Genomic DNA, 17,594 nt, shown 5'->3' with positions numbered 1-17,594 from the left:
TAAAAAATTAGTAATATAGAAAATATTTAACTAACCATATCTATTGGAAGAAGAAGACAAATTTCCCCAAGGAGTTCCTTCTATGCCAAGTTTTTGATAAATTTCTCTAGCGACTGATAACACCAATACTCCGTTAGGTGCAACACAAGCGCACTCATCAATATCAATTCTAGTTCCTACACTCAAAGCACTCAGTTCTCCTGTAAAAATTCAATTCAGAATAATTATTTCTTCATCAAACTGGATAAATATGTTGCTAAAATTATAGAAAAGTTTGTGAGAAAAGAATAAGTTTCACATTTTATAAATCTCCAGTAACAAGGATCGATATATTTTTAATAATTCACTTTTTTTATGGTTTTGCCTTGCTCAGTGTTTTATATATATATACACATAAATTTTTTTTTTTTAAATTCAACATACTGACCACTGTGTTAATAAAGTTCAATATTATATAAAATATAAACCACCAAAATACAGTAATTAGGTAACTTAAATTTATCATATTAATTTCTAATAATCAATTTTCATAGTATCCTCCTGCATCTTTAGTTTATTAAATTCTATAACTACATTAAAACATATTCATTCAATAATATTTAATTTTGTTCAAAATTGTTTTAATTTGAATTATTAAACTTTGCTGTCCAGTACACTTGAGAGCAAAATTTATATATATATGTTCATAATACAATTCAAAATTTCAAAACAAAACACAATTTTGAATAAGATGACAAATTAATAAAAGAATATGTTTTAATGTGGTTATAGAATTTAATACCACATAAAGATGCAGAATACCACTAAAACTGATAACTGGAAATTAATACGGTAAGCTTAATTTATTTAATTACTGTGTTTTTGTGGTTTATATTTCATATAATTTATTTATATATAAATTGTTTTATTAATTAAATGTGCTCCTCTTCTTGTAATTTTAATCCCTAAGAACTGAATTTTTTTTTCATAACTAAACCAAAAAACTAATCAATCCTTTATACAAAAATGAAAACTGATTTACTCAGAAATGGTATAAAATAATTATTTCACTTTAAAAATGAACATTATTAGCATCTCTATCTATCACTGCTAAGTCTTTCGTTAATGATAAGTCACAAACTAATGTAACAACTACATAATACTGAGAATTAATGAAAGCAATTATATCATTAACTAATTTATACACCACACATCATCCTGATAAGTTAAAATAAAACTCAGAAAATAAAATATGGGTGGGCAGGATGTCCCTTTATGGTAGTTATGGAATTATTAGGATAGGTGCAGCTTACCTTCTACAGATCTAAAATGTCTGTACGGGTTCCACCATGTTCAAAACACAGATATATGTGCCTCCACGTCTAGTTGTTCATCTGCAATAGTATATCAGGGGTGATCATTTCAGATACTGACCAAAGAGCGTCTTGGAGCTCTTTGTTGACGTATCTGCATTTTCATTTCTCTTATTTTACAAAACTCAAGAGTACATTGTCAGGTATGGTGAGGTCAGGCTTCTTGCTGGCCAAGGCAATGAAGCCAGTAATTCTTCTAACCCACATCCAATCCAATGATATGAAAAAATTTCAATGAGGCATCTGTGGATATTCAAAGCAAAATGCGCTGAAGCACAGTCTTGCTGAAATGTAATATCAGCGATCCCTTTTGCCATTAATTCTGGAAGTAACCACTTGTCGATCATTCTCTGATAACTGTGCCATCAAAAAAATAAGGACCAAAGAGATGTTTAGCTGTCATCCCAGCCCAAATCATAACAAAGGAAGATAGTGTTCAATTTCCTAAAAAAAATGAGGATTGACTTTTCACCCAGAAAAAAACATTTTGTTTATAAAAGCTTCGATAAACCTCTCACACTCATCTGAAAACAAGATGTTCTTTTATCATTTTCTCTTGGAAAGTGTTCAAGCAATAACAGACATGCATAAACACATTGATCTAGGTCATCTCACTTAACTCATTAACTGTAGCTGACAAAAACATTTAACTTTCAAATCCTTCTGCATATGGTCTCGCATTGTCAATCTTGGAATATCTAACTCTGTAAAACGTTTGCATGTTTGTTGATTTTATCGGTGATCATTGAATTGATGTCTTCACAGCAGCACACATCTCAGCTTGATTGCTCAGCCTTCCGCTGCATGGTGCATTAAGAACACTTCTCATTGCAAAAGCCTTCTTCTCATATGTCAGTAACATTTGCTGTGATGGTGATGATTTTTCAAAACGCACAAAGAAGTTATTCATAACACTCTCCAATGTTTTACCAGTGTAGGGATGTTCATCGACCCACACACAAGCTAACAAATGCTCTTTGACAGTGAATATACTCATATCCATCATTGTTCCACACTTGACTATGACTAAGGTCATCCCATTATGAATGAACACACTGGACAATCCCCACCATTTCCAGCAGCAGTGGAGTCCAATTAAGCTGAATTTATTAGAATGTAAAGGGACTTACAATCCGCATAGTACATGTGCTGCAGTGAATCAGGTAATTAAAAATACACCATAAATAGTAAAAACATATTACTTGATCTCTTTATTACATACAATATAAAAATACCTTATTTACAATTATTTAAAAATAACATTTTGAAGATGGCCACCATTTAGTTTCATACTTCTAACAGTGTTATAAGTAGGTTTCTCATCACATTTTGTAGCATCGCCAGATGAATTTGAGCCACCTCTACTTGTATCCATTCTTGAAGGTCCTTGAGGTTGTGTGGAGTGGTGATTGAAAAATGTGCGTTTTCAATTGACCCCAAAGGAAAAAATTACATGCAAACAGATCTGATTTTGCAGGCCACAGAACATCAAATTGCCCGATTCACTGCCACATCCATTATAATTTAATTTAATTCACATCTCTGGAAGGGAAACTTATAACTTAAATACATTTATATGATATAGTTACATGGCAGATCCTGAATAAGACAATAAACTGCATCCTATAAAATTGATAGTTCTGCTATACCTGATACACCTCAGTGAATAGTATCTCGGAGACTGAAATTTTAAATAGTCAAAACCAAATTTATTAGCCAGTTTCTATAAATCACCAAAACTATGTGGTATTACAGTCATCAACAAAACATTTAGTGTTACTTAAAACATATTAAAAAAATAATAAACTCATCAATAAAGAAAAAATTACTTGATGCAGATTTAGATTATTAATTTTAGAAGTAAATAATTATTAAAAGTAAAAAGAAAGAAAAAAAATTAATATTAAAAAAATCAAACATTAATGTAGTTTTCAGTTTTTTGTTTTATTTTATAAATACAGGCAGCACATTATTGTGCTTTCTAAATGAAGTTTTATACAATTTTTTTCTTTTGTTTAACATTTTTATTAATGTTTAGTTTCAGTAACTCCTTTATTGTTTATTACTCAAAACTGCAAATCAAGTTACATTAGTATTTATGTATTTAAAAAAAATTTAAATGCCATCAACTGCTATAGTCATTAGTGCTAATAGTACGCGTTAAACTGCTGCCAACATTTTCTAACCTCAGTCTATGAGGAACAGATAATTAGATGTGGCTCTGGCTGTTGCCTTTTACCTTACTTCACATTTTTTATAATTACAGAATGCTAAGATATACCAGGCATTGTAGAACTATCAGATTATAAAAAAGCTATGTATTATTATAATTAAAACTTGTTTTATTAATCAACAAGACAACAAAACCTGAAAACCCAGATTAGTGCAGCAAGAACCTTACAAGAAATAAACATAATTTTAACAGTTTTTCTCAACAATACAATATTAGATGTAGTATTAGTATTATATGTTATCTGTACCAAATATCTACGGTTTTATATCTGCACCAAATATTTTATGGAAGAAAAATGCTAGAAAGGCAAAGAGAGGCATTTCAAACAAGGTAATGAAAATGTTGAAAACCAAGGTCAAAGATTTATTCAGAAGAGCAATTTTAAAATGGAATGAGGAAACAATTAACAAAAATACCTTCAGCTTGGGCAGATCAGTGAGCTACAAAAATCTATTAATAAAACAATTTTATATTTGCAACAATAATTAATATTACTCTTGAACATGTTTTACAAACAATAATATGTTTGCAAATACTCACCAGCATTGACAAATAGTTCAATGAACTCCTTTTCAATCAGCTGACTAACAGGAAGATTTACTTTATAATAATCACAGTCATCTTTCAACTCATTAAAAAGATATTCTGGTATTTTTGGGCAGTTTGGCAAAACTACTGATACCTGAAACAGTAGAGAAAAAAAATATTATAGTAGCTAACAGAGGCATTCATTTTAAACACAAATATTATACAACAGACTAAAATATTTACTTAGAACACAAGCAAATATTATATAATAATTAAATATATATTTAGATTTAATTTACTAAGCACCTGGCACCGTTGGTATTAATACAATTGATAAAAATTAAATTTCCACTTACCAACAATTTAAAAAGTGTAAATCCTGGTACTTTCAGGACAGTTACTTCATCTTCCGGGATTTTCTAAAAGATGTTAATTTAAATTCAAATCAATAATCATTTTTAAATTAAATTGTTATGTTCATAATAGTTGATTTGTCAAGAATAAAATTAATTTGTATGTCAATAAGACTATTATGTAATATAATAATCACAAACATCTTACAAACATGACATTACTGTCTTATTGATGTACGAATTAATTTTATTCTTGATGATCAACTATTATGAGCATAACAGTTTAATTTAAAAATGATTACCGATTTGAATTAAAATTAACATCTTTTAGAAAATCCCTTTAACATCTTTTAGAAAACAACTCCTTTTTATATAACATTTTGTAAGCAGCAATACATTTACTTATCAGTTAAAAAATAAAACTCACAATATAACTCATTATTACAGATATTAACAAGATAAGTTACTACTGTAATTAACACAGTTATATTAATTATTTACATTTATTGCCTTAAATAGCATGTAACCTTCAATACTTCACTAGTATTACATAGAGTAGTCAGTTATAAAGTGAAAAGTGAATTTCTTAGATTGACTTTATAAAGGGCGAAGAAATTGTACAATTAGATTTTACCACTACTCTGCACTACTGTTAATTTATGCTTACAAAATTATGTTCAGAATTTTTTTCTATTAAAAACAAGAATTCTAAAAGGTTGTTTTCTATCTTGCTAGAGAATTCAGATATTATATATATATATATATATATACGTACTAATCAATGTAGTGTTACGCGTGCTTTCTGAATTCCTTTTACTAATGAAAATAATGAAAAAAGTTCACATAAACATGAATCCAGAAGCACTCTGTTAGTGAGTTATGGCTAATGAAAATATTTTCCCTGATTCCTGGGCAAAGAGTGAAATAAAACCATACTGAAAATTTAGGAACCCAAATTACTGAGCAAACTAAATTTACTGTAAACTTTATTAGATGTATATCAATTACATTTTTATTTTTTTAACAATGTATCAAATGCATGTTAACTTCATTTTCTGTAGTTAACATTTAAAAGTTTTCATATGCTAAGTGTTAATAATAAAATAACATTTCTTGAACTTGTATTTGTGTTTTATTGTTGTTTTATTTTACATCAATTTTCTCAGAATTAAATTTTCTACAAATTTTGGTAATAAATTTTATGCATTTATTTATTAGTCATTTAACAAAGATTTGTTTTAAACAGTAAATTTTTCTGTTTTATGTCAGATATTTTGAAAACTACTGTAAATATGGTTCTGGAACATGATTTATTTATTTAATTTGTCAAATCAAAAATCATAAAAAAAACCCATCTCAATTTGGGTTTCCTAGAACTAGGGTTTTATCTTGCACTTTGCCCAGGAATCAGGGAGAACTCTTTCACTAGCCGTAACTCATTAACGGAATGTTTCCGGATCAATGTTTATATGAACTTTTTCCATTATTTTCACTAGTAGAACGAGCTCAGAAAGCGCTGGTAACACTACAAGAATCAATGACAATGACAGGTTGTCAATGACAGTAAAAGGTCAGTTTGAAATCACAATTAGAAGTAATTAATAAAATTTACAACCAGAACTGTAATTTATCAGTAATAAAAATGTAAAATAAGTAACAAGTAGTATTTACATAACTGTTAAATACATATCTGAAGCAAATTAAATATTTATCTCCAGTTAATCTACATAAAATAAAGCAAAGGTAGTTCTGAAATGTTTTGTAGTTCTGATATGTAGGTAATGTATCAATTAGGTAGGGTATTTAGATATACCTAACAAATAAACATATTGATAGCAAATTGCATTTTCTTTCTTTTAATGACATAAAGATAAAAATTATCTCTTTTTAACATCTTACATATCACATAAACAGATTTTGACTTTTAATTATTCAAAAGAAATAAATTATATTACAAGCACATATATGACACTATTAAACACAAACATATACACCATTAAGTACATATTTATTGCTACTAACCACATATTAAACATATTATTAAATTTGGTGTAATGTACATTTCACTATTATACAAAAAAATTTAGATAAAAAAGCAATTGCACTTAAGACACAAAACCAGACACAAAGGAGCTGTATTCAAAGAAAAAAAAATTTGATTCATACTTGTCAGCTTCACAAATGAATTACATATTGACAATTAAGATATGAAAAAATACTTCTAAATGTATATGCTGATAACACTTCAGGTAAATATTAACATATCTGTTACACTAATATTCTAAAAATGTTAAAAGATCAATTTGTTCTCTGCATAACTTTATAACAGTTTCAAAAAGGTAGTTCCATCTACTCTAACTTACACTAACATAGTATACCAAAATAAACAAAATTAAAAATATAAGGCAGCTTTAACATAATATCATGCAAAAAAATATATGTATTCAAAGAGATCAAAACATGATGACTTCTATCAGAGATAAAAAAATACCTTCATTAATCTACCATAAAAACCATTTAACTAAACCTAGAATGAGCCTGGGCTTGAATCCCGGACAGGCATGGTATTTTTCATGCGCCAAAAAATTTCACTTCCTTATCCTAAAACCCTATCCCAAAATTAACAAGTAAAAAAAAAAAACTAAGAAGAAGAACATGATACAGCATTCAGAATTAATTAAATCATAACTGGTAAGAATAAAGGTTAAAAACAAAGATACGAAGATACAAATGAATAAATATAAGAAAAAATATGAAACAGATGACAAGAATGAAATATATCCAAGTAAAACTATTATTATAGAATGAAAATGAAAGCAGAAGAATATCAAACTAGAGCATTAAATTGTAAATGGGAAAAAAGTAAAATAAATTTAATGTAAATAAAACCTACGCGTAAACAATTAACACAAAATTACTGAAGCAAAACAAAGAAATCAACAGATACTTCCTTAAAAAAGTAAAAAATAAATAGCTCTGTTACAATTACAAAGTAAGAAATCAGAACACAGGTTTGACCCAAAAACCAACCGAAAGATATTGAAAAAAAAGGCCTAAATAGTTAAATTAATTAATATAATAAGGATGTAAACATTACAGTTGAGAAGTAATTAACTCATTATCAACAGTAGTTAAGCACAATTTATTACACAAATAATTACTCAATTAGACAAGTTTGTAATTAATATCAATATAATGGTTGAATTTTTTCTTTTAACAATATCACATTTTGGAAAATAATGATTTTTTACTAAGAAAAAATCAGCATGCTATTTAAGGAAAGTTTACAAGTACATGTAAAGAATGCAAAAAAGGTTTATTAATAAACAGGGTGCTTGTGAAAAAACCATTTCAAGAATCCAGAGGATGGTTCCCCACACAAAAATAAAGAAAAAACTTTATATCAACTTTATCCGAAATTGCTCAGTTTAGCAGCTACCACTTTGTATTTTTAACATAAAAATTCATTTTTCAGGAATGGTTAACTGTATCAAGCTGAAATTTCATGTACTGCTAGGGTAGCTAGAGGTTTACTTATATAAAAATAATGAACCTGATCTCTCAATCCATTTTCAAAATGGTGGCATGAAAACATTTTAATTGTTAATATCTTTACAACCACTTTTCTTTCTTTTTCCTGTTTAGCTTCCGGTAACTACCGTTCAGATAATACTTCAGAGGATGAATGAGGATGATATGTATGAGTGTAAATGAAGTGTAGTCTTGTACATTCTCAGTTCGACCATTCCTGAGATGTGTGGTTAATTGAAACCCAACCACCAAAGAACACCGTTATCCACGATCTAGTACTCAAATCCGTGTAAAAATAACTGGCTTTACTAGGCTGGAACGCTTGGCTTTGAACGCTGGAACTCTCGACTTCCAAATCAGCTGATTTTGGGAAGACGCGTTCACCACTAGACCAATCCGGTGGGTTTATCTTTACAACCACTGGTTTATGTAAGCGTTACGTTATTATAAAAAAATATTAAGTGTTTTATGACAAAGAAAATGACACCTTATTTATTCAAATCTGTTCATAAATACCAAAGTTATGGCAAAATTCTTGAACTAAGTCACTCTAGATTAAAAAAACCCGTTTTCATTTCCTCCTGAATAAAATTAAATAACTTGACATGATCTCAACTGTTAAAATTTTATTAATGTTATCATGTAATAAATTATAATAATTTAATAATATTGAAAATATTGTAACAAAAAAAAATATTATTGAAATCAGAAAATAAAATAATAGTAAATAATATTAATATTAAAAAATAATTTGCATTAAAACAGATGTTGTTACTTAACAAGTAATTATTATAAATATAAATAAAAGCCAAAACCCAGTTTGTCTTTTGCTACTGACCAAATGAATACGGTGATCTGTGCTGTAAAAGTTAATTATTTTTTTACCATTATCTTATTCACCATGGCATGTAGCGGGAATCATATATATATTAATTTAGAAAAGACTGAAGACATTTAACGTATGGTCTCACAAGTTACCGCGCTCTTGAGGGGGCAGCTGTATCAGGAACACTTTCCCAGTTGAGTGTTACCTTCTCACACAATGTTTTCATCCATTCATAAACAGCTCAGAGAAATAGGAAGCTTAAAAACTGAGATAAGTGGTAAATAAGGACGTTCAATATGTACACCTTAATTCAAGAAATGTGTTACGATGAAATATCTAACCATCCTGAAAAAGTACTAGAGAGCTAGCCTTGGAGTTCAATATTAGTAATGTAACAGTTTAGAAGGTTTGGCATGAGCAGCACATATGCAAAATCTATATGCTTATCACTCTCAATGAGTACAAGTTTTTTTACCATGAGATTATACTCTACACATTTGGCTCTGCCAATGGCTTATCTGAAAATGTACTAATCCAAATTTTTTGAATGATATTTTCTTTACTGATGAAGCCAAATTTATAAGTTTGGTTCATAATATCCATAACATGCACATGTTTTCAGTTGAAAACCCTCATGCTATTTCAGATAACCATCACCGATGTCAGTTTTCTGTAAATGTATGGGCTGGTATTCTGAGTAACCACTTATTTGTCTGATATTTTTTACCGAAAACACTCAATGGTGAAAGATATTTCACACTTCTTGACAATTGATCTTCCACTTCTAGTTGATTTGCCACTACACACCTAACAAGGTGTGGTTTATGTTGGATGGGGCTTCAGCTCCTTACAGACAAGTTCAATTTATCACCTAAATGAAGCATATCCAATTGGATTGTTCAAGGAGACCCAGTAGCATGGGCTGGGAAGTCTCCCAATCTCAACCCTCTTGACTTTTCTTATAGGGCCATTTAAGGACAACTGTATACGACACCGCCCTGCGGATACTATAGAAGAATTGCGCACAACAATTCTAAATGGGATTGAGAGGACTTTTCAGACACCTGGCATTTTTGAAAGAGTCCAGCAGTCAGTGAAAAAAAGCTGGATGCATGTATTTTGAATGAGGGCCATCATTTTGAACAGCTGCTGTAGTTTCTTTTATTAATATTTTATTATCCAATACAATAATTTACTTATGTTAAATATTTTTAATTGAAAAAAAAAAACAGTTTGTTTACTAACCAGTGTCTGCTCATTAAATGAAAAATGTGTAATGCAAATTATTTTTCAATATTAATATTAATTATTATTATAATATTTTCATGATTTCAATATTTTATTTTATTGCAATATTTTCAATATTATTAAATTATTATAATTTATTACATGATAACATTAATAAAATTGTTCCAATTGAGGTCATGTAGAGTTATTTAATTTTATTCAGGAGGAAATAAAAACTAATTTTTTAATCTAGAGTAGTGATTCTCAATCTTTTAGCTCCACAGCCCCCAAAAAGTATATAAAAAATATATACAACAAATATTTTGCAACCACCCAACCCAATGAAACCTTGTTAAAACTACTTCACTGCATTGATAGTAATGGGTATGAACATGCATCTATTAAGTAAACAAACATGAACAATTTAAAGGTTCTAACTTGATGTGCACGTGCTCTGTGTAATTTGGTCTGCTTGTATAATATTCACTGTGAGTGTCGTGTTCGAACATGCATATGATATGTTTGTATGTGCTCTCAGCAGTATAAAAGAGGCATAAGGGTTTGCAGAACGTCACTTTAGTTTTAAATGTAAAACATGCATATGGTGCCTTTTTTAACGTTTTTAAAAGCATAGTTTTGTTGAAAATAATAACTGAGGTTCCAGTTTTTTAGTGTGGAGTCAAACTGTGTAACTGTTTATTTTTTTTCAATTAGACTGCAAATATGATAACAGGAAAGAAGTGGATTTCTGAAAAAATTAAAAGATAGTCTTAACTGAGGGCGGAATGAACCACTGCTTTCTTGACAGACATGCTCTTGCCACAAAAAATATGCTGGAAAATCTCAAATAAATTTTTTGTAAAGCTGTAAAAACAGTTAATTTTATTAAAAGCTGACCATCACAGAACAGGCTGTTTGCTAAATTATGCAATGAAATGGGCAAAAGTAAAAGATCTGTATTCCACACAGAAGTCAGATGGGTTATCGCAGGGGAAAGTGTTAGCCCAGTTATTGGAATTGCAAGATGAATTAATATTAATATTTTTCCAGGATAAAAAATGCCATTTCAATGTTTTTACAGAATAAAGAGTAGCAGTTGGCTTACTTAGCTGATGTATTTAAGCATTTAAATGACTTCAATGTGAATTTACAAGGATGTGATAAAAACATTTTATTAATGACGAAGTTCATGCTTTCATTAAGAAATTCGATATCTAAATTATTTGCTTTCAAAGCAAAAATTTTGATACATTTCCACTCATTTCTGATATATTGAGAAAAATCTATATGAAAAAGAGACTATTATTCACCACAGTTTGGAGAGCATAACCCAATGGGTTGGTCTAGTGCTGAACGTGTCTTCCCAAATCAGCTGATTTGGAAGTCGAGAGTTTCAGTGTTTAAGTCCTAGGAAAAGCAGTTACTTTTATACAGATTTGAATAATAGATCATGGATACTGATGTTCTTTGGTAGTTGGGTTTCAATTAACCACATCTCAGGAATAGTCGAACTGAGACTGTACAAGACTACAATTCATTTACACTCATATATATCAACTCATTCATCCTCTGGAGTACCTGAACGGTAATTCCCAGAGGCTAAACAGGAAAAAAGATGAAGTTTGGATATCATGAAGATGCATTGCGCAAGTTAAAAATTCAGTTGGCAAAGTATTTACCGGAAGATAAAAGTTATTTCTTGAAGAGATGGGTACTGAATCCATTCAGAGAAAAATGTTGTTGCAACTGCTAAGTTAGCAGTAAGAATTCATGACCAACTCACTGAAATTTCTGCCAATAAAACTTTACCACTGCAATTCACATCTTAAGATTTAGTTAGATACATTTTGACTTGTTTATCAAAGTGAATATGGAAATTTAGTCACAGAACCGTAGAAAATATTATTAATCCCTTTCACCATGTTTTACCTCTATGAAGAGGGTTTTTTGTCTATGGTTACATTAAAAATGGAATAAAGGAATCATCTTAATCACTTGAAAACAATTTACTTTTGTGTGTTTCTAACATAGATCCGTGTATGAAGAAACTTTTAAATAAAAAACAAATATAACCATCTCATTAAATTACTTTACATATGTACTTGTAAATATGTATAATGTTCATAATAAATGATTTTTTCTCTCATAAAATGATTTCATTTTTGTTTACATGTAAAGTTGTAGACTAATTTCACTATCCCTATATCAAGAAACACTGATCTCAAATGACTCGTGTCAAAAATTTTTGCCATAACTGTTATTTATGAATGGATTTTAATAAATAAGATATAATTTCTTTGTCATAAAACAATTAACATTTTTTGTAATAATATATTTAAATACAGTACTGTATTACAGCACTACATTTTAATGTATTAAATACTCCTGCTGTATCTAAATACAGCAGTTGCAAAGATATTAACAATTAAAAAGTTTACATGCTGCCATTTTGAAATAGTTTGAGAGTTCACGTTTATAATTTTTACACAAATAGACCTCTAAGTACTCTTTGTAATATATAAAATTTCAACTTTATATGATTAACCATTCCTGAGAAAAAGATTTTTATATTAAAAATACAAAATGGCCAATATAAACTAAGCATTTACCAGCTGCTGGTATATATGGCTACTAGACATAAGTTGATATAAAGGTTTTTCTTTGCTTTGATGTGGGGAGCCCATTCTGATTTCTTGAAACAAATTTTTATAAATGATAAACACCTGTTAACATTCCTCATTTAAATTATTCAATATAATTAAGCCTACAGAACATCTATATTACATACCAAAGCAAAAGACTAAACAAACAAAACTGAACAAAGCAAAACCTAACATAAAACACATTAGACAATTACTTCATCCATAATAAACACTGCCCTCTCTCTACACTAGCAGGTTCATTCATTTCTGGTTTCCTGGCTGAATATTACAAATTATAGACACTCAATACTAAATTTTAAAAATAAAACTATAGGCATTATTAGTATGTTAACAACATATAGTCCAAAATAGATAAAATAAACTTTTAATATAAATTAAAAATTTCTTACAGCTGACACATTTATTTACAACACACAGCCTAAACATTTAGCATTCAAACAAATGTTATCTTGCCCTATACATACTCCTCTCTTAGATGAAAACTTCACTGAAGATATACGACAAAACCTTTGGCACAGGTTAATGACTACTCACCACACTTACACATTGCATAAAATAGAAAATTGCAAACAAATGCTCATAAAAAATTTGCGAAATTGTCAGGAAAGGTTACTACTATGTTGCTTTAAAACTATAAACAAAATACAGATCATAGAGTACAGTAACAAAACAGATAAATATACAAAGGAACCCAGGAGAAGTACATAAATTAAATATTCACAAAATACAATAGAAAACAAGCTTATGCACAAATAAAAAGAAGGCAATCAGGTACTGCCAAACAAAATCAACTTTTATAAATCATAACAGAATACACATACAAAAGACTATCAACACTATAACATGTAAATTTTACTTGTGGGACATAAAAACAAAGGTCTCAATTCATTTTTATAATATGAAATCTGCAAACACATTAAACTTGAGAAAAAATCATACTGCTTAAAAAACAAAATATGAATCAAATTACTCATATATAATCCAACTAAGTTCTATACCTTTGAGACTTCCAAAGTTTTACAATGGGTGTCACCAGCAAGGTAACTTGCTGAAGAGAAGCTGCATAATTAGCTGTTATGTGTAATTATTAGTTATGTCTCTCCACATCAAACTATTACAATACAATTACAAACTAATTTTGAATAATTATAAAATGCACGATAGATAAAATAGCTAAAAATTTTTGAAAATTTAATAAAAACAAGCCTAAATACAAAGCAAACTCATTAGTATTGTCACATTCTTTTAAACAGAAAGAAGTTTAAAGTAAACATTTACAACACACCAATACCAACAAAAACTAAACACAAACATGTTTCCACAATATAGAAGAGGCCTATACATTTTGATTAAAAACTGGCTAATGTCAACTTATAAAAGCTTAAAAGGAAATTTTCAAAATTTGGTTACAATCAATTTTATCATTTGAATTATTCTGTTCAAAAAAAAATTAATGAAGCAATAAAAACAACAAAAAGAGCTACTTATTTTATAAGCAATCTATTGCTACAATTTTTATGTATAGTTCATTGAAATTATTTCCTTATCATAATACAATATTGAAAATCAAAGGCTATAAAATCATATTTTTTATGTAAAGGTAGCAGGTAATATACTATAAAACAGCTTATTTTGGGGAAAATATGCGTAACAATCAAATCACATAGTATGGTGTCTTACATTTGAATTACAGTCATTAAGATATTAATTTAATAACATATGAAAACTACAAAAAATAACAGATTAGTGGTGGGCACTTATCAGTTAAGCCAGTAACATTAATTCATAAAAAGTATATTAGAATTGCAAGGAACGGTAAAAATAATTTCTCAAACTATATTTTAATCAAAAATTAGTTAGGATATTAACATCGAATTATTTCTAGAGCAGTGTGCATAGGATATTTGAATATCCTATGACAGTAAAAACTGGATTATGTCATCATCTAATTAACAAAGGCAATACAATTAATACTTCCTAAATACATTGGCAAGAATAATTTTAAAACGCAGTTTATCGCTGCACGATATCACAAGCAACGTTCACATACACAAGGTTTACAACACAAATACTTACATTATGATTGAAGTAATGATTTTTTATTAGGTTTTCACAGTGTTTTAAATCAGACGTATTTCCAGAATAAACAGACACAAGATCAGAAGGCGACTTGAAGTTCCATACTTCTGGACACAACATTGGAAAGCAAGACCATTCGCAGTAACGCAAAGAAATAACTACATAAACGTTTAGTTTTTATAAATCTATAAATAGCCTTATAGAACAGAAGCGATAGATATACGAACTAAATACACAAACTGCTACGTTTGTTCCAAGGTATTATTTATAACTCAAAATCATTAACGAATCACTCAATTACAAACAACCCCACAGTATTTAAATTGCACTAAACAGCTGTTGTATCATAAAGCAGTTCCGTTCACAAACTACGTCTTGCCAATGCAGTTCTGCCGACAGAATATCATCGTAATCACGTGATCTTAGGACTGAAACATTATTTTCCATCATATATGAAGCAAAATAAACGTTACTGTTATTTAACAACCTGTGTAAACAAACTTACTTTTTGAGTTTGTTAATTTAGCAAACGATATTAGTAGTAAACTTTTACATTAAAATGCGTAACATTAAAAGATTCTCTTTTTTCACATTAACATAGTTTTGCAATTACAATTTTATTTTCGTTGTCAACTAGAATAGCTACTTTGTAATATTTCTTGTGTGAAGAAGGATATGCTATCAGTCACGTAGCTATATTTTATTTACCAGTTGGTATTTTTCTGTGCAATATATTACTTTTCTGTGAATCTAAGGAAAGCAACCATGAGTACGCTACAAAAGAAATGAACCCGAGTATCGAACTGAACTTAGTATTAAAAAAAATGCGACTTTTCGTTAATTTAATTTGTTAAGCACATAATATTGCTAGCAATAGATACTGCAAATGAAGAAACATAAACGTTCCAACACTTACATAATAATAAATCACGTTTCTAAGTTGCCCCGCTCAAATTTTTTCGACCTTAAATTGAGTGTAACTCAAGAAATACTCAACCAATCTTAATCAAATTTTTGTAAGCACAACTACAACATATCTAAATTTCAATGAAATTGATGTAGTAGATTTTCGAGCAATAAAATTTTATATATTGGCCTGTGTATATATAAGAAAATCCCATTTAAGTGAATGGTATTTCAAACTCCTCATACCTTTCTTTTTCCTGTTTAGCCTCCGGTAACTACCGTTTAGATAATTCTTCAGAGGATGAATGAGGATGATATGTATGAGTGTAAATGAAGTCTTGTACATTCTCAGTTCGACCATTCCTGAGATGTGTGGTTAATTGAAACCCAACCACCAAAGAACACCGGTATCCACGATCAAGTATTCAAATCCGTGTAAAAATATAACTGGCTTTACTAGGACTTGAACGCTGTAACTCTCGACTTCCAAATCCGCTGATTTGGGAAGACGCGTTAACCGCTAGACCAACCCGGTGGGTTCAAACTCATACCGCAAAACGTAAAGAAATTTAATCCCAACATGCGATGAAAGTAACATTGTACTTTTATTCTTAAAGTCGGTAGAAAAAAAAAATATATATATCATTATAGTAATTTAATAATCATAATTTTTCCATGCACTTCAAAATACACCTCATCAAACAGGGAATGCAATTGTAATTGTGCGTCAGCTGATAATTATAAGCTTAATAAATAATTTTTTGTTTAATCATTAAGGACAACAGTTTCAGAATTGTGAAAATATAGATTTAACAAATGATCACAAAACCAATCAAGTGCTCAATTATAAGGTGACCAACGGTTTTACAATGAAAAGGAGGGCATAAATAAATTGATGAAAAAAAGGTCATAACTAAAAGAAACATTTTATTCATAGCAATAATAATACAGAAAACTTATAACATAATAAATGCAAAACAAAAACATTTGTAACATTTTATATTGTAATTATCCTTACATGCCTATTAATTATTATTTAAATGAGTACTTGATCACCGAACAAATATTTTTTTCAATGTATCATCTTCTAACAATATATTGGAAATATCTGAATAATTTTTTTTCCTTTATATTGAATTTTACAGCAAGTTCTGCAGCTAGAGTATGAACATTCAATCTTGTTTTCTTACTTGTCAAAAAATCATTAGCAACTGAGAAACCTCTTTCAGCTGCTGCAATAGTTCCAGGACAGCTCAATGTAAATTGAACAAGAATAAATAAATTTTCACATGGACTATGAGCACTTTGGAAATGCCGGAATATTTCTACCCATCTTCTTCTGTCTATTTCAACTGTTTATTTTCCCATTGTATTAATTTTTCAGAATTTAAATATACATTTAGTGTTCTAATTTCTTCAGACGATGTCATCTATTTTAATGTCTGGCATTTCTTTAGATAAAAATTCAACACAAGATTCAATATCTGTACAATGTACTTGCGATGAAGTAAAAAAAAACACCATTGAAAACTATTATTTCCTGTGATGTGGGTTTCAGACTATTCTTCAATATATTGAAAACATGTTTGTTAAAATTTTACCTTCATTGATAAACTTTTCTGTTATGCCAGGATTTGATTCGTCTAAGTCTGACAATTTTCTTTTTATTACTAAAGGAAGAAATTTTTCTTCAAATCGAGATATATATTGAAAGACAGTCATTCAAAATAAGACTAACCCCTGCAGTTGAAATGTGTTCACCTACAATCTTTTTAATCATTTTGTAAAAACTAGATACTTGATTATGATGTACAAAATATATTAATATCTCAGATATTTCATTATTGAAAAACAATTCCAGGATTTTAATAGTACAATTGTCTAAACTTAAAAAAA

At 29.0% G+C, this 17,594-nt stretch overlaps 1 protein-coding gene across 3 annotated transcripts in view; it reads right to left on the bottom strand.

The window, feature by feature from the left end:
- LOC142319270 (ribonuclease P protein subunit p40-like) overlaps nucleotides 1-15,173 on the bottom strand; it is a 73,101-nt gene extending 57,928 nt beyond the window's left edge. Inside the window, exons 1-3 of one of the 3 annotated variants that reach the window (XM_075356349.1) lie at nucleotides 14,790-15,173; nucleotides 4,126-4,267; nucleotides 36-200 (exon numbers count right to left, since the gene is read on the bottom strand). In XM_075356349.1, the coding sequence (XP_075212464.1) occupies nucleotides 36-200; nucleotides 4,126-4,267; nucleotides 14,790-14,912 (430 nt within the window). In that variant the 5' untranslated portion in view covers nucleotides 14,913-15,173. Of the gene's footprint in view, nucleotides 1-35; nucleotides 201-4,125; nucleotides 4,268-14,789 lie in introns of those variants that run through there. The other 2 variants (XM_075356347.1, XM_075356345.1) reach the window with 2 other exon arrangements.
- Nucleotides 15,174-17,594: the final 2,421 nt, after the last annotated feature.

The sequence above is a fragment of the Lycorma delicatula genome, chromosome 2, assembly GCF_047948215.1.
Source record: "Lycorma delicatula isolate Av1 chromosome 2, ASM4794821v1, whole genome shotgun sequence".
Lineage (NCBI taxonomy): Eukaryota > Metazoa > Arthropoda > Insecta > Hemiptera > Fulgoridae > Lycorma > Lycorma delicatula.
This window is presented reverse-complemented; position numbering and strand designations above follow the sequence as displayed.